The following is a 23,335-nucleotide window of genomic DNA, read 5'->3' on the forward strand; positions in this document are numbered from 1 at the left end:
GGAGGCCTTTAAAAGCCAGTTTGCTCTGGGCATTAAACATGCTGGAGCTGCAACATTTGATTCTTTCTCTTTTGGAGAGAGTAAATGTGTCAGACTGGAATATAACAGGCTTTGGTCTTCCATGGCTATGAAGAAGTACAAAATCTGTCCACTGGTGTTAATAACTGCCTATAAAGATATATTTTAAAAGGTGCCTGCCTGCAGCTATAAATATAAGCAAGTATTTTAGAGGCCTTTATATATGAAAAGAACCTTTCACAAATAAAAATCTTTGCCATCAGAAAATGATGTCTTCAAAATGGCTTCATGGAATCATAGAAGATTATGTGAGAGATAATGAAGGCATCACATTTAAATATTCTTCACTTTGATACTTTCTCTTCAGCTTTTGATGATCATCCTTTAAGGTTTTTCAGATCCTAATCTTCTGAGAGAGATTTGCGATGAAGAGGTACTTGAAAAGGCAATTTTATTTCTTCTCTGTGTGTCATGTTGTCTGGAGCTGCAGTTTCACTCCAGAATGTGCATGAGGTCAGATCCTGACCTGCTATTCGAATAGTACGTGGACTCTGGACTCTAACGGTGCCCCTGGGATTTTAAGATGTACACCACATTATTTTGCCAGGTTATTGTGCTACATTGGAATATATATTGCATGAGATATCTTTATAGGTGTTAAATATTATCAAGTTCCTTTTTACTTCTTTCCATCAGTCAGGCAGTATTTTCTGATGAGGAAATCTTGCTGATCATTCCACATGCCACTGTAAATAAGGCTATCCAAATGGTGGACTACATTCAGTAAGTGGAAGTTGCTGTTACAGAATAATTCTGGTACCACATAGGAAGGAAGCTGAGTATGTCAAATGGCAGAATGTACCTTTTTCTTAAACAAAGCCATACTAATATGCTTATCAGTATGTTTCAAAATACTTTCCTTGCATAATATGCACTGATGTCTTATCCACACAGGTACTAAAACCAAAGTAGAGAAATTTTAAGATGACATGGCAAAGTAGGATGTCAGTGTTTTCTGTTTTTAGCTGGACTGGTTGTCCATGGTTGTGCACATTTTACAAAGGAAGAATGCTTTGGGAAGAACTCGCCAGTTTCTTTACAACCAATTTTATCACATTATCAAATATTGATACAGAAGATTGTGAAGAATATGCTATTAGATGAGTTAGTGCAAAATCATTTAGTAAGCATTTTCCTTCTTAGGCTTTATTCATCCACAGGAGCCCAAAGGCTTATTAATACTGAACCAAAAATGTTATTTTTCTGTTCCCATGGACTGTCTTCTACAGTGGCCAGAATTGTGACTGTATGGTGAAAGCCACTTTGATGTTCCACGTGTTTTGCAGTAAGAGGGTCATTAATGACATATGGCCTTTTGTGATGGCTGATGGAAACTAAGGCTCAACCAGTCCCTTGTCTCTCACCTGTTCACAAGTAAGAAGCAGGCTGTGACAGAATTTAGGTGGTAGCAAAGAGCAATGAGGAAAGGAGAATCTTGTCTCCCACCTGAACTGAGTACAAAGGTGCTTTTCCTCCCCCTATGTATTCATTCCACCCTATTCCATGCATGCCTGAGTATGGAGTAACCACAGATCTTATCCTTATGCTCTTTTTTGGAGGCATGACATCCTTTTTTTCAAGCTACCTACAACTGATGATATTTTCCTAGTCTGGCAACTGCTGAGTTTGTATTTTATTAGGCAAGACCAGTTGCCTTCCATGTGTTCAGCCAAACTTGTGTTCCTGATTCCCTTCAAGACAAATTTCTGGGTTAGTACTGGACATATGGAAATGTGACCAGAGGACGCACATCTGGCTTTAACTTGCCATAAGCTCACAGAAGAGTCATATGAATTTTCCTCGAGGATACAAAGAGCATTGAAATTGAAGATTCACAGGGTGAAAAGATTTCCGAGAAAAATGTTCTTAATTGTTTTAAGGAAGAGGAAATTGAACTTCTAAATGTTCAAAAACCCACAGCCTTTTAAGGGATTGTAAATCACTGGGGTGCTTAAAAAAAATAATTTCACTGTAACTTGAATTTTAATTGCCTGCCCCTTCCTTTTGCTGTCATGGTACTTTCATCACTTCTGTTTTCCTAAAAGGGAGTGTTGCTATTGTTGTTTATTTTAAGAAATCCACTGAAATTTTTCCTGCAGTGCTGCAAAATTTCAGGGAGGGATATGTCTTAGTATTCAGTGTTACTAATATTTTTTATATATCTCTCTAATTTTAAAATATGAAGTTTTAATGAATGTTCTCCTCTAAACCCTGGACTTTTGCATTTCTAGCCTGAGAAGCTGAGGATAGTCAATGCCAGGTGCAGCCAGAATACTGCTGCAGCCCCACAACATATAATTTTTTTAACATTATTCAAATTAGGCTCTGCACTCATAATTCTGTTGTTTCCTTTATTGCTGTTGTAAAGCAAATGGTTCTTTTATACAAATGTTATCTCCTGGCTATTAATTCAGCAGTTATTTTGGATTATGGCACTCCTGTTAAATTTAGGAATGTAATACCTCATAAATATTTAAAAGTTTCAGACTGACGTGGGAAGAAATTTTTTTTACTTGCTTTGTTAATATCCTGTTGTTCAATTTCTAATAGATTTGGAGTATATTCTTTCTCCACTGTTTGACAAATGGAAAAACAATTATAGTTGAGCAACTGCTTCAAGTGTTCTACCTTGAATTGCAACAGGCTAATAAAAGTGTTGGTTTCCAGAAAAAATAGCAAGGAAAAGATCTGTTTTTCTTTAAAAGGCCAAAAATTCTGACAGTGTTAATTAGATCCCACTTCAAAGTTAACGAAAATGCAGCAGGAGGTTTGCAAAGATTGTTTGATAAACAATTTCAAGAATCAAGTGTGTCTCTTTCAGCTTGCTATTTAAGCTTTTCACTAAGGAGCTAAGGAGTATGCTGTACAAATGTGTTTCTTCCCCAAAAACCAATTATATTGAGTCTTATTTCTATCCAGTGAGTGTGTTCATAGACTTAATATTAATGTGCATCTCCAGTATCCCCGAAGTCTTTGAAGAATAACTGAATGATAAAAAAGTCACAAGTTTTGTAAGATTGCTGAAGGTCTGGACAGCACAATCTCAGGGCCAGCATTCCTGCTTCACACCTAACCTGGCTCATGCAGGTGCTGCCATTGAGCAAGCCACAGCACATCTCTGTGTTCAACTAAATACATCAGCCAGGCCAGCACACATTCCTGTGTTTGTGTGTGCAAGAGCGGCTCATTCTGCTCTTACAAACAGAAGTCCCTGTTATACAGACAAAGCAAAACGTATGGCTTTTGCTGTTGTTTTATTGACTGACTATAAAATCAGCATGTTGAAAATTCTTTTATTTTACTTTGGAGTGTACTTCTGCTAGACATGTCTTGTTTTCCTCTTCTTCTGGCTCTGTGTGTGCATAGTGAACAGTGTAAAGCAAAGGGCACTTGTATGCTTATTGTGAAGGCATTTGGATGAAGAAATTCTGCAGAGCAGTATATTTACTTTGCATTTGTAAATGGTAGCAATTAAAACTCCCAGCTTCTGGCTATCCAGATGTTTCTTGCATTACAGCACTGTAATTTGCATTGGAATATATTGTGTTACTGCAGTGGCTGTAAAGTGGTCAGCTTTCAGTCTAAATGCTGTATCAGGGCTCCAGTTGGGATGGTGAGCATATTTCCTGCTCATACCAGGTTCTTCTCCTTCCCACTGTTTCCACACTCTATTAGCTTGACGTGTTTGTGTTTCTCAGATGAAGACTTTTACTGCTCAGCATTTGAATCAAGCAGGGAATGTATCGGCAGGTCAGAACTGATGTACGGTCTGTTTCTTGTAAGAGTGAAGAAAAAGGAAAAAAGGACGGAAGTTTTGAATCAGAAATTTCCCTTTGGCATTTTCAGGCAGCAAACATCCCTCTGGTGTCAGAGCTTGGCATTGACGATATCCATTTTGATGACTTCTCGCTCGATGTGGATGCCATGATTACTGCAGCCCTGCGGATGTTCATGGAACTTGGAATGGTTCAGAAATTTAAAATTGACTACGAGGTAACCATCTGCGCTGCAAATATCTGCTGCTTTTGCCTTGGCACTGCTCTGTCCATTTGTACACATTTAGTAGCCCTGCTACAAATTGCACTTTGAATTTCAGACGCTGTGTAGGTGGCTTTTGACAGTGCGGAAGAACTATCGAATGGTCCTGTATCACAACTGGAGGCACGCTTTCAACGTCTGCCAGCTGATGTTTGCCATGTTAACTGTGAGTACCCAGCCACACAGCCCCCAAGAGCTTTTACTGCCACACTGCCTAACCTGTCTAAACATTTTCCAGCATTCCATTTCTTTTCTAGTTATTATGCTACTCATTTCCAATAGCAAAGCAGACAGAATTTATTCAACTTAAGGCAGCACATATTTGCCAAAACCTTATAGTGTTTTAGTGACAGTGATATCATAGGCACATTAAAGTGATTGAAAACAGATGGCAGTCTTGGAGTGCTCTTGTTATTACAGATCTTAATCTCAAGAAATGTTTTTCTTTTGGAACTCTTTGATTTGACATTTATTTCAAACTCCTAATTGAGAAGTACAAAACCAAGGATTAGAATCCCAAAGTATTTATTATGTTGATATTTATTATCTCCTTATCCAGCTTAATCTAAATAGTTTTAGAAGATATTGCCTCAAAACATTTGAAAATTATCTTCCAGCATAGTGATCTAAGTGAATCTTGAGTCTCCACTGGACATTGTTAGCACTTAGGGATTTTATTAGCATGTATCTCCAGCAGTACCTGTAGCTCCTTTAGCATACAAGTAAATTCTACTGAAATTTAAAGTAAATTCTGCTGAAAGTACCACTAGAACAAGCATACTGCTCTCTCTCCCTACCCCACAGCGACTTCAGTGCAGGAAATAACCCATGTTTGACTAGCTCATTCTTGTAAATGTACCAACAAAAAACTCACGGGTCCCGGATGCCAGAACTTTGCGTGTTGGGCAAGAAAAAGAGACTCTGACTTCCCCTAGCAGGTGAAGATGTCATTCTAGTGCTTGGGCAGTCCCAGCAGGGTCGGTGTGTTTCTGTGAGTGTTGATGGAGGCATAGTGAAGCTATACCATGCATCATGAGACAAAGGAAAGGAAGACATCCAACGAAAGAACCTCTTCCTCTGGACATTAGGCTGCTCAGCTGCGCTGAAGGAACATTGTTTCAGCAGGTGATTGCTGATGCTCTCTAAGGAAATTCGATGGTAAGGCCTGGGTGTAGGTAGTTTTTATGGTTTTACAAATTTGATATGCATTTTTTTCCCAGTTTTAGACAAAGGAAAAGCATTTTACTCTGATGAGCACGGGCAAAGGCGGGCAGCGCTGCTGGGTGTGAATTACAGTGATTTCTGCCGGAGGCTGCCGGGCGGGGAGCCCCCAGCCCCGACGGTGGCACCCCTAGGTGGAGCTCCGAGGCCAGGTTTGCAGCACGCTGCTCTGCCGGTGGGACCGGGCACCTCCATCCCGGCTAAAGTGCCCCTCCTGGGGCCAGCAGACAGGGAGAGGGGCCCTGCTGCTCCAGCAGCCACCAGCCGCCTGCCCGGCATCCACCGACAGATGCTCTGACCGTGCCTCTCACGGCGTAATTTCAGAACCCTTTTAGCAGTCAGCACAGGAGTGCAACTGTGTGAGATGTGATCCAGCGTTTTAAGCCAAGTTTGTTTCCTTGCCCACACTCTTGGTAATAAACAGAATGAGCAATTCCATGTGAAGGGCTGGATGTGAGTGGTCACAGCACTGGTGTCTCCACACATCCCACCCCGCTTTGCTCTGGCTCTGGCTGGGAACAGGGTAAGTTCAGTGCATGATCTGTTTGGTCTGCTCTCCCTTCCAGACACAGGAACGTGCAAAAAAACACACAAAAGAGAAACTTGACATTAGGAATAATCCAAGGCTTGCTCCTACTGCATTTGTCATGGGGATACCATCCAAGTTAGCATGTGCCTTCTTTTTTCACTGGTAAAAGGGGGGAAATTCTTAGACAAACCCCTTGAAGGGCTTCTCAGAGTCCTTCTCTGCCGCTCAAGAAGGCACTGCTTTGTGCAGTTATTGCAGTTTATTTCTGATTTCTCCATGATAGTGAGCAATGTAGACTGCCCCACAAACAGAAACCAGTAATTCTATTTTAGGGCATTTTCAGGTAGGATTTACCATAGTATAGTCATGTCTAACCTATAGTGCAGTAGCCTCTAAGGGCCCCAACCTACTCCCACTGAATACACAAGGAAAATTCAGCTGTGTTGAACAAGCCAAACAAGAGAAATTCAACAAAGAGCAGACCATTGTTTCACTCCTGGTAAATTCAGCCTTTTGCATATCTAAAGCATGTTCCTGAATGTCTAAGTATGTATTCTCTCTCCTGAACGATCATAAGCCCAGTTCTACAAGCTATAGTTCTGTATTTCACATGCCCAAGAATTCTGAAGACAGCACTGCAGCAAGGCTGCTCCTGCAAGTTAAGGGAGTACCTGAGAGTAAAGTGCAGGATCAAGCCCAGGCTTGATTATCAATGCCTTTGCCAACACAGTTCACATTGATACTTATTTCAAAGGGCAAAAATGAACAAGTAAGCAATACCAAATTAAAATCCCATCTGGTGTGCTAATAACAAAACATATAGATGTGGGGCAAGGTATAATGAATGCAATTCATTTCCTCACATGAAAGAATGACCTCCATAACTCACTGGAGACTCTGCCACTCATGAGTTATGGGTCATTCCTTTTCTGCTGAAAATAAATTTTACTGCACCATCGTCTATAGCCATGTTTTTGTTTTTCCTCTTGTAAATTCTGAAATTGGGAAATGTAATCCTCTATTTACCTGCATTATGTTCAAAGAAGATATCTCCTTACTGTAGTATTGTTTTAAATGAAATATTTTTTTACTACGTGACAGATGCTGTATTTCTTTCATATATTCAGTGACAAGACTTTTCATTAAATAAAATGTGGCATTTATTTTTGAGATATTGCTACTGTTAATAAATTCCTTAATTGGTTTCCCTGAATTTGCAATACAGGTTGAATCCTTGAATTTAATCAAAGTTTGGATTACACAAAAGAATATTTATTACAACATCAATTTCATATTATAAAACATCCCTTTTAAGTTATTTTAACTTAGCCATGAATATTTTCTCTAGACTGAAACTTGATACATGGTGTGTTGTCAGTTACAAACTATTTTTAATCCCTTTTTATAACTAGATCTTTATTACTATTTGTTATAGAAGAGCTGTGTTTAAAAAAAATAAAAAGAGAAAATGCTATTTTTAGAGGATTTTTTTCTGCTTGGGTAGATGTTACCAAAACAAAAACAAAAGCAATGCCACTAGAAATCAGGTGAACCTCTTTCCTAATATCCAAGTTATTCTGTACACTGGTGGATTCTACACAAAATTAATTAATCTTTTTTTTCTTCATGCTTGATCATCTTTTCTGCTGTGTAAATTTTAAGGAATTATAAAGTTTTTGTAGCAAGTCTTGCACTTCATCAATTCCCACTGAAGTGCATTCCTGAGCACCTGGGGGAGCTTGGCTCCCTGTACTGTTTATGTAGTAACTGTGGCCACATTTCAGACTGTCTACACAGAGGATACTTAGATTTGAATGTGCATTTCTCTAAGTAGAATTTGTGGTCTTTGGGGTGACTAGCAGAGCTTTCACAGAGTATTGCAGCAATTTACTGGTGTTTCTGAGTGCAAGTTCCTACCAAGGAAGGGCAACAAGTCCCCCTGTATCACTTAAACTCTTCTTGCCAGTGGGTGAAATTATGCCCCTTTGAAAATCAGTGATATTTGGGAATTCTTGTGTGGTGTTGGTGTTCAGCCTTGGTTTGCTCCTCCAATACAAATACATTTTGTATCTCTTGTATATAATTTCCTTTCATGCTAACTAGATCATGTGGCTAATTGAGGAGTGTCACTGGAGACTGACACTGTGAAAAGACAAGTGTTACAATTTTCCAGCTCACCCAGTCATTTTTGCAGGTATTATGCCCTTCTGCTTCTGAAGAACCAGGTTGTTTCTACCATGGGTGAGAGGCACAGCACCAGTGGTGCCCCACAGAGGCTTTAGAACCTCCTCCAGACAGGATCTGTTCACGATGCTTGAGATTAGCAATAGCAGTAAGGGTTTTTTTCTCTGCCATGAGCCCGTTCAGGCAGGAAGACTGCTATGACAAGTATCCAAGAGGAGAAGCATAGTGATAAAAAAATGTTTCTAGGATTAACTCCCCCATTCACACAGTCATGTCTGAGATGCTTGTAGGGAATTTCATTGCATCCGTTTTCAAATGCCTCTCCCAAATTCAAGTGGGTATCTGCAGCAGAAATTTGAGACATTCCATCTTTAAATCGTGCCTCTTCATTTCAAAGTGCCAGATTGAAAAGAAATCTAATAGTTCATAACAGTTCCACAGAGTATATTTCATCTGGGTTCTTTTAAAGAACCAGCTTAACATGTCCACTATCTCTGACAGTAGGGATTGACTAAGATGGTCATCTCAGGATTGAAGAAATCTTTCTAAGTACTTCTTTGAATTTCAAAATTTTATCAGTTTAGTTTTGGGTTTTTTATTTCTCTGATTAAAAAATCCAGTTCCTGTCTCAGTTTGCAGTTACTGGTATTTGTTTTCAGCTCTTTTTGCCTTTAGTGCCTCCTGGCTAGCAGAGAAATGGCATGCTGGAAATGCAACAAAGAGATAATAACAGATCACTCCAAGGACATTATCTATTCTGCTAACCATCTGACATACAGCAGGGAATAGAATATGACAATAAAGCATTTATCTTCTCCTTACTGAAACGTTCATGGTATCAAAACGAAGTTGACTGTTCCTGGATGGACTAACATTACTTATCCCTTTTGCTACTGATAGTTACAGCCGCTATTTTTTTTTTCTGCTCTCAGACCGCAGGATTTCAGGAGATTCTAACTGAAATTGAAATTTTAGCTTTGATTGTGGGATGCTTGTGTCACGACCTTGACCACAGGGGAACCAACAATGCCTTCCAAGCCAAGTAAGCTTTCTAATTCTTACTATTTTAATTTGGTTTTCTTCCACAGGAGAGCAAAAGGTGACCAGGATAAAGAATGAAGCATTAATTTCAAGCCTTCTAGGCCAAGGCCAAGTACTCTTATTCCTGTGTGCAGTGAGGGACTATCCATCTTTATCATTCTCTGTTCCTTTAAGTAATTGCTGGCTTGTCCTTTGTAGCTGGCTGTTGAACTGACACCACATATTGAAATGTGGTGCCAAAACTTGATGTTCTTTTCAGGCTCAGCTGTTATTGATTCTGGTTTTCAACCCAAGAAGCACCTAAATTGTCTGTCTGGGTTGTTCTTGCTGACTGGGGCGCATGGCATTAAGAAAAACCTTGTTCTGCTATTGCAGAGAAAAGAAAATAAGTGAAACTGAAATAATGCTTTCACAGAAACCAGGCTGCTGCCCTCAGGCACAGTGAAGGAGAAGTAGGTTTGCAGAAAGTTTAAGAGTGGTACTTCTTACTCTGTAGGTAGGGGAACTTCTTAGACTAGGGTCAAATTCATTCCAAAATCTGCCTTCCCTGAGAATAGGAGGGACAATAAAAAATGTCCCCAGCAACATCCTGGCCAAGCTGTGAAATAAAGCTGCCAGACACAGAGATTCCTTCAAATCCCATGTTGTTTTTTTGTTCACTCCCCAGTTCCTCTACAGTCAGAATACGAGACCCCAAGGCATTCCTGTCCTGCAGATCCCAGAGAGCATTTGTAGCTTTTTTTGTTCTGCTTTACTGCTAATCCTCCAGTATGATTGGGGAGTGTTCAGATGGTTGTCCAGAGATATTTGAAAGGCAGAGTGATGCTGTATTAGCCTATTTTGTCCTACTTTTGCAGAAGTACTCTGCTGCAATGTGTGTATGCAGGGGCTGCTGCATTTCTGGGGGCAAGGTGCCTCAGTGACCATCACTCAAACTGATGTTTCTGATGTTCACTAAGCTGCCATTTCCTGAGGTATTGGTGTTGCCATACAATCTCAATGAAACAATGACACTGTCTGGATCTTCAATCACCATAGCAGGGAAAATCAATTGCAGTGCTCAAAAGACAGAGCTCGTGGTGCAAAGGTTACCAAGCACTGCTAGATGCCTTTTTGCAGCTGAGTCTTGAAGAGAATCAAAATAGACGAGACAAATGGGAAGGAAGCTCAGCTGATTGATGTTTATGTTCCCAATTTACAAAAACGAGACCTAAGATTTACATCCTGGCCATTTTAGGCCCTGATTAAATTAACCACTTCTCTGCTGCACCATTATACAAGAGTATCTTTTGTGCAGAGGAATGGCTGAGTTAAAGGTACAGGGTTCAGCATTAGACTGCTATCACTCATACTTGTTGTTTGACAACAGAGTACAGAGAGGAGGCTACCATTTTATGACTCCATAAAGAAACTGCTGAAGACATTTAATGAAAGACAAACATTACCACACATGTATAAAACATCCCTGAAAACAGAAGCTGGAGTTTTCATAATGCTAACTATGATTTATTCCTCTAACCTGACATAAATTTAAGCATCACATTTTCCTATTTTATCTTCAGTGTCCAATACTGCTGTTGTGTATGATGAAGGTTCAAGAGGTATATGATGGAGGCAATATCACAGTTGTCTCAAATGGCTCTGTTATATATGTCAAGATCACATTCTCTGCATTCTCTAGGGATGATGTTTCCTGGACATCCTTTTCTCTCATATAGCTGCATCTGATAATTAAGTATCAGTATGGTGCAGTTTTATGGTATATGCTCCTAGGAGACTCCTTCTGTGTCTAGCATAATCTCTTATTCTCATTTCTTTGGAAAGAAAACCCATCTTGTCACTTTAGGCTGGGTCCCAGAAGTGAAGTACTTTTCCTGAACTACTTTGGTACTTGGTGAACAGTGACCATTCTGACAGTCCAGTTCCATTCTCTGCACTTCCCAGCGATTTGCAATTTTATAATATTATTCCATATATTTTTGTCCTTTACATAGAAAACTGACCTGCTCTGTTCATTTTGAATCTGATCTTGGTTTAGACAATAAATGTGATGAGAAAATACATTCTAGAGCTTTACTTCAATATTCACTGCTCTCACTTGTGGGTTTTTTTGTTTACCTTAGTATTCGCAGTTGGGTTCTTTGTTGTTGTGTTTTGGGGTTTTAATTTCAGAGTTTGTAGTTGGCCATTGTAACCCCTTATGTTTATATCTATTAAGAATTAAAAATAAAAGGTAGCAGGGAAAGAGCTGATCCCAGCTCAAGGACATTACCTTGTGTCTTTACTGCACAGTTCTGTATCTGTGCTGTTGCTGAGGAACTTTGAAAGCTGCATTACAAAATTTCTTGTAGTTCCAGAAAAATCTTTATTCAGCTGACAACATTTCACAAAGACTGGAACATAAATGTTTCGTATCTGGATTTAAATTAGTATTTTGATCTCATCAGCTGTCTTAAGTGAGGTTGCTGAAGTGGAGGTGGAGAGTGTGGGTATGTGCTTTTGTCACTACATTGTCTCTGAAACCTGCTTTGTAAGCAGACGAGCAGGATTTGTTGACTTCCCATGTTCTGTTTCAGGAGTGGATCAGCCTTAGCTCAGCTCTACGGCACCTCTGCTACCTTGGAGCACCACCATTTCAATCATGCTGTCATGATTCTCCAAAGTGAGGTACAAAAGCATTACTATTAATCTCACTGTAAGCTGTTGGGCAGTTTCAGCTGGAGAAAGGAAATACCATGTACAGTACCTTTTTAATGCCCTCTCCTTGAGCAATTATTTATTGGTTACCACAAAGGTCACAACTAGCACAAAATTAAACAACTGCAAATGCTGATCACAGAGCCCACAGATTATATCTGTCTCAATCAGCAAGGGGCAAGGAGAATACATCCTAATCATATTGTCAGCTTTTCTCACTCTTCTTACATATATCCTGTTCAGTGGTTTAGAGGTAGCTGAAACAGGGCCTTACCTTTCTCCACAGGTGTCATACTCAGAGTATCAGAGCCATCCTTTACTGCACCAATTAAATTTCTTTGGCAGCCTTTCTGTAATCAGTACTTTTATTATTTTTTCATAATTTAATACACTATTTTAAAAAATTAAAATCAGTAATATCATGCTGTCCCAAAGTGTACTAATTGCTTTGCAGATAGTTGTGAAGACAGAGCTCTTGCCTAGAATATCTTGCATATAACACTATACAGCACATACTACACCATGTATTTAATAACTGAGAAAATTGGAAGAATGGACATGGAGTCCTTTCAAAAGAACAGATGCATTTTCTTAATTTACAGAGATTGGTTGTTACAAAATGCATTTAGTAAATAGAAACCCAAAACTGCTATTCATGCAGCACAATTGCAGACCACAGCCTGATCTGCAGTAACTTCTGAAGAGATCTGGAATGTCTCATGATCACAGACAAATGGGAACAGGGTGTTGGCTTTACCTCTGTGTACACTGCCAGGGAGATTTGTCACGGAACTGCACCTCCCCAGACCTTATCTCATATATGTCCTCATATCATCACGATTATAGTAACCCTGTTGCTGGAAAATTCTTGGTTTTAAGGGCATTTTAAACTTCCTAAGCAGTAGATGGCAGTGCATACTGAATGTGGGCACTACAGGACTAAATATCACCAAAATAAGACTCTGGTTAGAAGAACTTCAATATTTATGTAGATGATTAGGAGAAAAAGACCTGTAATACATTTATGTATACTGATATATGTGACTATTGTCACAAAGATAATTTCTTAAGCTTACATTTAGAGTTTTTCATTAATTTTGTTTCTTTCATCTTATTTTCTCAAGAATTTTACAGAGGAATCATAGGATCTCTGTCCCTTTTGTTTTCAGAAATCCAGTTACAAAAGAACCTTCCCCCTCTCAAATAGCAATACCAAATAATTCATTTCCTTTCATTTTGGCCATAGAGCATCTTTCAAATTCTTAATCCACAATCCCTTAAAAAGCAGCCAGTTGGGCCCACAAAGGGTGTTTAAATTGCATATAAAATTGTGGTTCTTCAGTCCACATAGGCAATGGCTGTATACACTGTAGGACAAAACAGTAATGGGCAGAGTGAGCAAAAAGCCTGCTTTGAATGAAAAACTGATTTAGTGTCCTTGACTGCTCCAACAGCAGTTTGTGTGCATGCAAGCAGCAGCACAGATAAATCTATTAGGATCACTACTCAAAAGCTCCAATACACAGCTCCCCAAAACATTTAATAAGATGAGAGATTGAGAGGTATCCATAGTTTTTCCTCATAAACTGAGTCTGTGCAGGGTCAGAGCAGAGAGTAAATCTTTACTTGACAGGCTATCATTTCAGCAGAGTTTAGAAAAACATATCAGATGCTTGATAACAATCATCAACTCTTCTGCCTCAATGTAATCTTAGCAGTATTAGCATTATTATTTCATCATAGTTTTGCCATGAATCAGAAAAGGCTTGTGTTACAGAGCAACAGTAGATTAACAAGTTAGAAAACTTTTTAAAAAACTATATTGATTGTTAGCCCTTTACCTCTTTTATCTCTTTCATTATAGGGTCACAACATCTTTGCTAACTTGTCCTCTAAGGACTACAGTGACCTTATGCAGCTTCTAAAGCAATCAATATTGGCAACAGACCTCACTCTGTATTTTGAGTAAGTATTGGCATTTCTGGTATTTGATGAATGAAAATTCAGAGAACTTACTCTAATGACCTATTAAATACCAATAAGGATATATAATATGAGAAATTAGTGTTCAGCTATGGTTGAAGAGATTTAGTCTAATACTTAGTATCTTTTAGACTAATAGATATATCTCAAGTGTCCAAATAAGTTTTGCTTAAATGTGTAACATGTCTGTATCAACCAAAAGCAAGTGAAATCTTAGGTTTGTACTTCAAAGGAATCCCAGGAACCAGTTGCAGCTCAGTTCCATAATTTTTCTGTCCCTTCTATGATCATTTCTTCAGGCACATAGAAAATCAATGACATTTGAGAATACTTTTCCACCATTTCAGCATCTCTAAACATTTGTGCTAAGAAATATTGTATTTAGTTACAGACCCAGTTACAGAGGTAATAAAGGAGACACTTTGCTGCTTTGAAGACGATTCACATCACGTGATGAGAATGGGTCTTAAAAAGCTTAACTGTGGAGAAGTACACCAGGATCTCTCTCACTCAGTTTTCTTCCATTTCCTTGTTTGCAAATTAAATCTCAAAATAGATTTCAAGTTGGTCCTGTATTTCAAATACTGTTGATTATTACCAAGCTCATCCCACTGAGGATGTGTGGGAGGATGCACGTAGTCAGAGGAGTAATGGTGTCACCATCACAGTGCACTTCTGACATCTGGCATTAGCAGTGCTGACAGATGTGCAGTTTCAGTGCACTGCCTTCCCAGTCATGACAATAAGTCATCCTTAGAAATTTTTGTCTGGCGTCCATTAGCATTCTATTCTGTCTTTCTGCTATGTCTCAAGTGAAAGGATTAGAGTTGTACCAGGGGAAGTTTAGCTTAGATATTAGAGGAAAAAAAATTTACTGAAAGAGTGGTTAGACATTGGAATAAGTTGTCCAGGGAGATGGTGGAGTCACCACCTTTGGAAGTATTGAAGAGTGGTCTTGATATGGTGCTTAGGGGGAATATGGTTTAGGGGTGATGATGGTGGTGCTGGGTTGATGGTTGGACTTGATGACCTTGAAGCTCTTCCATTCTGTGAGATACAAGGACCATAGGTCCTCTTGTCTCATCATAAATAAATGCTGTAGAAATTGTGCTCTCAAGAAGGAGATGAGTGACAGGGACTGAGACGACAGCTGCCCTAGCTCCATGTGCTCCCCCTCGCCAAGATCCTGGAGACCCTGGAGGAGCCAGAGGGGGTTCACAGCCATGCCTTGGGATAGACTCCATTCAGACCCAGATGTGATGGAGCTCTCTTCCCTGCCTGCCTTAAGCTGAAAAACTATGTGGTCAATTTGTTTGTCTAGTTCTAGTACAGAGAAATAACGGGACATAATGAATTTCGAGATTATTTTTTCTTACTTGCATAATTGATTTTTCGTGCTGCATAAATCAGAAGACTTTTAGCAAATGAGGCCTCTTTACTCAAAAGTCTGCAGATAAATTATTTTTTCCTCTTGTGTTACTATGATTCATTAATGAGGTGGTAGCTATGCTAGTTTATTTCCAGAAGTGCCTGAAAATCACTCTCTAGAAACATTGGTGCTTTACATTTCTTAAAGCCACCCTATGTGAACAGATGTTTCTACACAAATACCTAATTTGTTTTTTCAGTTTGCTACATCTTCAAGATTTTTGTAGAGAGGGGAATTCTCATATCAGTATTCTTAAAATGACTGAATCTAATGATCACAAGCTCCAGGTATTAAAACAGCAACAAAACTGTTGCAGAGCAGGACTTTATGACTTTCTCAAGGCATTACTTTTATACAAACAAACAAAAAGATGACTCTCACTGAAAGATCAGATGGGAAATATATTGATTTTAGTTTATAATTCTAGATAAAGACACTTGTAGATAATACAGAAAGTAAAAGCATGGAGCCAAAATGAAGTTTATGGAAATTCATCCAAATGATGTCTTGAGCCAGTGGACTGTAGAGCAAATGAATTTGTTATACATAGGAAAACAACCTTCCTTCGAGGCAAAATGCAGCCAGAGTCAATGTTACTCAAAGACCCTGGAAAATTATAATAATTCAGTTTGTTTCTGAAATTCTACCATATTATATTTGCTTATTAATAGAAAACCTCATCATTTTGGATATCAAAAAAAAAGTCGGAAATGCTAAATTGTTTCATCATACATGGCTGCTTTCCTCTGGTTCAGTCCTTCCTACACTGAAACTTCTCTGTGGAGCTGGACTACTACTTCTGTATCCATTTAAATGGATTTCAAAGAAAATCCTTAAAGCTTTTAGCCTAACATAACGCCTTGAGACTCACATTTTCAGTTACTGTTTATGAATCTCTACATTTTAAATATAAATATTTTAGGTTTTTGGAGTGTCACCTTCCTGTGCTTTCAGCTTAAAACATTCTTGCCTGGTTTTTGTTCAGGAACAAATTAATTTCTCAGAATATCCAATACTTCAAAATGAAATCTTTTATTTCACAAAGTATAAGGGATTAGATATCATCATGCAGTCATTTATAGCCCTCTTCTAGCTGCTGAATGAAATCCATTATAGAAAGGCCCTGTAGTGGGAGTGACTGGTCATATATATAACCATGATAGTCAGGGACCAGAATAATGCAACCTGCCCCACACAATGTTCAGGAACACAGAGTTTCTGGAAGTGTGCATCTCCTTGTATGCAAATATGTACTGGCTCCCATGAGACTGCACTGTCAATAATCACTGTCCAAAGTTTCAGTCTATTTGAAGTAAACGTAGAAAATACAAGACTGCAAACTCTCTCCTGTTGAGGAATCTAACTACATTTCCTCTTGAAAAAGAGCACAGTCTCATATGAGATGGGGCACTGCACTGTCACTCAGGATGTAGGTATTTATTTGCTTTCCAGCTTTGATACTCATATGTTGTGTCACTGGGGGCAAGTTGCTCCAAGTTTTTGTACCTGAGCTTCTGTTACATCTTGGGCAGGATCTATTAAATACTGTAGTAACATTGCAAGCAGTAAGAGCTGGTTGGAGTCTCAGTGCCATAAAAGATTACAGACTATGATGAATCAGAATTGTGATGCTTAAAGGCAACAATCAAGCATTAGTATTTTCTGTCCATCTCACGTTTTGTCTGTGTTTGAGGACATGAAGAAGGTGTGAGAAGACAAACCATAAGGACTAAGTAGGGAGACCTAGTTTCCAGTCTATAAGAACTATGAACTCAAGACAGCAGCAGCTCCTGTGTGTCTCTGTTTCTTTCTGTGTGCTGGAAATAACAGGAATTGCACAGCTCTGAAAAACCCTTCAGGATATAGAAGTAAAAAACATTTTGCAAGGACAAGAAAACAGAAGCATGTGTGTATTTCTGGGGTGTTTCTATTGTCTGTCTGTCCACTGCTGTAGGTGAACATTTCATGCTTCCATGGAAGACTGAACATTTCAGAGCCATTCATTTCCTTATTTGTGGAGACCATAAATCCAATATTGCTTTTACTAGGCAACTGTGACATTGATAACAGACATTTATAGAACGTGTTCGGAAATTAGTATGTTTCGCTTAAATGGACTGTCAGTGTAACGGCCTTAACAATAATACATGAGGTGCAGTGATTCCGTATCACACAGAGAGCTGTGTTTCTGCTGCAGTGCTGCCCTGGAAGTGTCTTATTTCCTTCTCTGACAATCTGGTTTTTTGCAGGAGAAGGACCGAGTTTTTTGAGCTTGTCAGTAAAGGTGGTTATGATTGGAATATAAAAAGCCACCGAGAAGTATTTCGGTAAGCACCGTTTTTTCTTGCTTTCTGGTTATTTCGAAGTGTAGCCATATTTGTTAAAGGAATTTCATGTATTGTGGACTGGAGGCTTAGAATAAAAGAGAAAGCATCTTGCTTTAAAAATACAATCCATGCTATGAAATACATGGTATGATTTTTTCAACATTAGCCAACAGCTGGGATTAATCAACATGACTTCACCTTCTCCATATCTCCTACACACTCAGTCCTGTTTTCGTCCCTTTCTCCCAGCCTCACCAGTTCCTGTTCAGCCCTTCTGCTCTTTTTCCAGAAAGTATCAATATTCTGCCTCTCTACACAAAGATCTTTCCTGTCTGTTTCCCTGATCCCTCTTCCTCTCATCTGTCTTTTTTCACTAGCCATGCACTTCTCTGCTCTTCCAGTGTGTACCTGGGAATTTTCTTATACAGAGTACTCTTCCAACCCTCAGGAATGCCCTGAGCATGCATCCTATTGAATATCTCAGACATTGTGGGTGGTTTGAGTAGATCACACTTTGTAGACAATAAAACGTGTGTATTTGCATATGCATGCCTGGTTATGTCTCATTTTATCTGAAATTTCATTAAAATTCTGTTATCTTTTGGTCTTTTGACAAAATATTGGCCATTTTCTATTTTCCATACCATTTCACCCATTCCTAATTTTAGATTCAGGCAATATATTTGATGCTTCATTTTCAGTGCCCTTGTTCTTCATTTAAACTTTCTTAGACTTTTATCTGCATCATGTACTGTACATAAACGCTTTCTACAGCTGAACGGTTTCCTTCTCCTAATGCATATAAAACATGGTTGTAGCTAGATATTAAACTACAGTGGAACCATATAGCTCACAGTAAATCTTCAATTTTTATTGTAGATGAGCAGTAGAAACTGCTTAAACAGTGTCTGGGATGCCTCCTGTGATTATAGGCTCTCTTGCTACAGCAGTCACTTACAAATAGGCATATAAATTAATCCAGTTGCAGGTGTTATTATGTAATAATACCCTTACTTATATCATGTGAAGCACATGCTTTCTAATATATTATAGGTATTAATGTAAGTAGTGTTAGAAGTATTGCAAAATTAGCAGTTACTCCCTTGCAATATCATTTCTTTTCTACTGTGCAATGCAGAATACCAAAATTCATCATCTTATGACCTGCAACACATTAGGATTCTGAGGCACAATTGTAATGTAAAAGCCACGCTGATGGCTAAGATTTCAAACATGTCATTCTTTTCTGGAGGAAAAGAAGGTGCCAGGGCTGACATTTTACATAGGTATTATTTATTTATGCGTCCAGAGCAGAGTTGTTTAGAAATTCAACAAAGGTTGATTCAGCTTGTATTGTTCATTTCTGTTTTTCAGATCAATGCTAATGACAGCCTGTGACCTTGGAGCTGTGACCAAACCGTGGGAGATTTCAAGACAGGCAAGCCATGATTAATAGCAGGGCTGGGAGGAGGCGGGACTGGCAGGACAATATTCCCAGGGCCCTGGCTTGCAAGGGACCAAAACTGGAATCAATTTACAGCAGTATTAATGCTATAAAAAAATAGCAGGGGGTTTCTGCAAAAAATGGTTTATTGCATAATCCGTTCCCTGTACACATGCTGCTGTGTGCATCTGGCTTTACAACCTCTCCTCTTACTAACATTTTAAATCCATACCCAAAAATGGATGGATTAAACAAAAAAGGCATTTAGCCACATAAAGCTGAATTTACTTGTTTCATCCCAAAGTTTTCCTTGGCAGTAGCAGGGTCTTCCCTAAATCAAAAATACCAACATATTATCTGCAAATTTTCATTTGCATAGAATCTTCAGTAGATATGATAAAAGAAATGTGTTCATTTTCTTAAGAATGTTGCAAAACTCCAAGTGTAGTATAGGGGTTTCTTTTACATCCTGTACGTAGAAACCAACAAATAAAAATTCAGAGTTCTGCTGATGACTAGGCTCTTTAGAAATATACATAAAAAATAGATCCAGCATTGGCAAACAGGTACAATATAAGAAAGCAACCTGTCCCAAAACTCTTGTCCTTTGTCCCATGATTTTCTCTCTTCTAGACATCTTTTTCTACCCAGAAACCATCCTTAGTATTTCCAGTAACCATGCCAGTCATTCTCTGTCCTTCAGTGAGGCCCAGAACAAGCCAGTAGAAGACAGACTGTGTCAGGTTTTGGAGGAACTGACAGCATCAAGAAGCAAACAGAAAATATACCAGTGTAGCTGGGTTTGGGTACACAGCTGGAGGAAGTTTAGTGTAACAGCAAGTAATAGTTACAAAGATGGGGTGGAAAAGAGAAAACTAAGCCAGGTAACTAGAGATGCAAGAGCAGCCAAATTCCTTGGACAAGGAAGTATTAGAAGCTGAAAAGGATCTATGCAAGTTACATGCACATCAACTGAATAAAAATAACATTTATGGAGGGAGGGCTTCACCTCAGCTTTCAGTTTTGCCAGGTGAGTCTTTTTTGCTTTATCAGCAGACTGTGACAACAGTTCTTAGGCTGTTGCACCACTTGGCCAGAACACAGTCACCTTGCATGGAAATCAGGAAAGCTGCTTCTATCCTGCAGGGGGAAATTGAGTAACAAGATTTTTCATTGCCACCTGGCCACTGCTGCAGTGTGTGCAATCCCTCCTCATTTTTCCTCCTTAACCCAGTTAACTTCTGCATTTTCATTGACAGCCAAATGTCAGGTAGGGTCTGATTTCCTAGTTGTGAATCTTTGTGCTATGCTGGTGAATTAGTGCTGGAGTCTCTAGCAAACTGGGGATTTTTATACTTGTCACTCTTGAGGTCTACAGGTGAAAAGTCCCCTGCAGCTTAGTTATACAGGTTTACTTTATATTGAAAAATTCCACCTGGGATTTCTTGAAACATTACTCAATTGAGCAGAAGTGCTAGTAAGTCCACAGAGGTAAAACAGGAAATAGCTGAACCTTAACTGTGCCGCAAGAAAAAAAACAAACATATTTGAAAAATGGGAATAAAGGCCAGATGTAAGATGGAAAAATTCAGGAAGAGAAGGTGGAAAGGATGAGAAAAAGCAGAACAGGATCTGAATAGCACTGAGGGAGAGAGATGATACTATGCCGTGATTATTTTTATACAATACACTTAGCAAACCCTTAATTGCTGCTAAATTATTCAATCATTCCTCTTATCTGGAATATTGATCCAGAATTTTTTAAGATTTAAGAGTACTTTCTAGCATCACCTACTTCCAAATTATTTTGGTACTCCCCATTCCAACTGCAACAAGCTTGGCATTTGTGAACGTTATCTACCGTGCAGTTGCTAAAGCAAGAAATGTTGAGATTTTATGAAGTACAGGTTCTCTGCTTAGTTTACCCTCTAGTTCCTTGGCATTATGAAATAATTTGCTAGCTTAAAAACAATACACTGGCAAGACAAGAGTTTAGTATGTGAATGCCTCTTCAGTAGATTGGCTTCCAGTTTTTTTCCATCTCAAAATGTCACATGTGCTTAACGTTCAAAGCCTCACACATGGCAAAAAAAATTGAAGCCTAGTGGGGGAAAAAACCCTTTATTAATTCATATTAGATTAAACAACAGAGAGTATTGGTTAATTAAGTTTCTTTGATAAGCAAAATTATTTTTATAGGGCAACAGCCCATAAATAACCAAAGAGCTCTTGCATGTTTTCCAAAGCATTTTTACAAATGTAATAGTGGATGCCAACAAGAAGCTATCATTTTCTGGCTTGGTCTCAGTTCTTGAGTAAGTTGTTATAACTGCATTGAGTGCTACCTTGGCAGGGCAATGTAATTCCCCAAGTCAATTCCCTATCAAAAAGGGATAAGTCCCTGTGCCTGACCATGGCTGTTTATACCCCTTGTGATCCCAGTTGAAAAAACTAATGAACACACGCCTGATGTCAGTCCTGTAAGTGAGGTTATTCACTTCTTTACAGTTAAGCACAGGCTGAAGTCATAGTCTGAGCAAAACCTCATTATCCTAAAATTGTGTAACAAGAACTCTAATCTTTTATCATGACTTTTATTTTAGGCAGCTGAGCTGGTAACCAGTGAGTTCTTTGAACAAGGAGACAGAGAAAGATCTGAACTCAAACTCACCCCTTCAGTAAGTTTTTTATCATTTCTGAAATAGTTACTAATTTGAATAGAGGAAAAAAATATCATTGGGCTCATTCAGAAAAATGAACTGCATTTTGTACACAAATAGAAACCTTAGAATAAATAAAAGCTCTGTCCACTAAGGATATGCATTTATAACCACATATAAAGTAGCTCTCCAGTCAATACAGTCACTTTTGCCCTTTCACAGTCCTTGAGCCCTTTTACTAGTTTTCTGTATCTATTCCTAAGGTGATCCTATCAGTGAATTTTCTAAGCAGCAGGTGTTGAGTTTAATACACAGAACTGAACTAAAAACTCACAGCTACCTATGGAAATCAAAATTGTCAGATTTACTTCATGTTGCAGCTGTATATCTGTGTTATTTGAAATGCATTTCTATAAATATACATGTAAATATACTACTGTGATTGAAGGGATAAAATGGAATTGAGTGGAGTAAAGCCAGATAGGTATACAGTGTCAAACAAGAACTAGGAAAGTATCATAAATATTTTCACTGAACAATTGGAAGAGAAAGCCTTATCCAGGTTGAATAACTCAAAAAGTTGAGCAACCATTATCTGGAGGCAACAGGAGAAGGGTAACAGAAAGTATTCTAAAGAAGTTAACTGGGAGGAAGAGAGCCAGCCCAGATCCATCACTGTTTTGCTGAGCTGCAAAACCCTATGTGAGAAAAGAGAAAATTCTACTCAAAGGTATCTGCTTTACATTCCTACAGGAGGTTACTTACCACCTCAGCTCCAACTGTGGAGCATTTATTTTACACTACAGAATTATAAACACAAAACACATTCAGCTTAAAAGTTTCAAAACAGAATTGAAAATAAACAGTTTATTTTTCATGCCAGGCAAAGCAGTAGGAAGGCACCTGCAAAGATTGATTGTGGTTTACAAAGTGTTCTGGTTGTGAGAATTTGACCATAGCTGCAAAGTGCTGGATGATGTGTCTGTAAAATACTCCAGTGTAATTAAAGTACGACAATTCTGTTTCCTTCTCAATTCAGGCCATATTTGATCGGAACAGGAAGCATGAACTACCCAGGTTGCAGCTCGAGTGGATTGATAGCATCTGCATGCCATTGTATGAGGTAATTTTACTTACTGCTCCTGTAGATTTCAGAGGAGATTATTCTTGTCTCTCAGAGTTAGCTTTCAGAGCAGCCTTGAAGGCTATTTGAACTCTTGTCTTACTTTGACTTTACCAAAAGTCTGAATTCCATTAAGAAATCTTCAGATTCCCTGAATCTGCCTGTAAATATCTCTAATGTCTGTAAATTCCTCTCTAAGTTATAAAAGCTGATAGGGTTTATTATGTTTGAGACAAACTGATTCTCATCATGGTGAGGTATGGAGCACTAGAGGGACAGTCTCAGTAGGTGTTGTCAAACTTGTCCAAATCTGTGTGATGCAAAAGGAAACTCAAGGCTGAGCCTTTGCACTTTCTTCTGACCCTAAAGGCTTGGCCTAGAGTGCACCTTCCCAAACTGTTACAGGGCACTTCTAGGCCAAGCCTTTAGGGTCTGTGATAGAACAATCTGTGGTTTAACCTGTGCTTCTTAAGTCAGTTTACTCTTTTAATTGTGCTTCTGCACAGACTGCCTGGGTGCTTGGCACACAGTGTGTAAATGCCCAAATACTCCTTTATTAAGGCTAGAGATAACCACAGAAC

General features: G+C 38.8%; 1 protein-coding gene across 2 annotated transcripts in view; it reads left to right on the forward strand.

Annotated features, from left to right (window-relative positions):
• Positions 1–23,335, forward strand: part of PDE11A (phosphodiesterase 11A) — a 104,758-nt gene that overhangs the window by 67,836 nt on the left and 13,587 nt on the right. For both annotated transcript variants that reach the window (XM_054636474.2, XM_077181372.1), the window contains exons 11-19: positions 3,925–4,071; positions 4,175–4,282; positions 8,983–9,092; positions 11,668–11,758; positions 13,653–13,753; positions 17,450–17,527; positions 18,902–18,965; positions 21,575–21,649; positions 22,671–22,754. In XM_054636474.2, the coding sequence (XP_054492449.2) occupies positions 3,925–4,071; positions 4,175–4,282; positions 8,983–9,092; positions 11,668–11,758; positions 13,653–13,753; positions 17,450–17,527; positions 18,902–18,965; positions 21,575–21,649; positions 22,671–22,754 (858 nt within the window). The remainder of the gene's footprint in view (positions 1–3,924; positions 4,072–4,174; positions 4,283–8,982; positions 9,093–11,667; positions 11,759–13,652; positions 13,754–17,449; positions 17,528–18,901; positions 18,966–21,574; positions 21,650–22,670; positions 22,755–23,335) is intronic.

This window comes from Agelaius phoeniceus, chromosome 7 (assembly GCF_051311805.1).
Source record: "Agelaius phoeniceus isolate bAgePho1 chromosome 7, bAgePho1.hap1, whole genome shotgun sequence".
Taxonomy (NCBI): Eukaryota; Metazoa; Chordata; class Aves; order Passeriformes; family Icteridae; genus Agelaius; species Agelaius phoeniceus.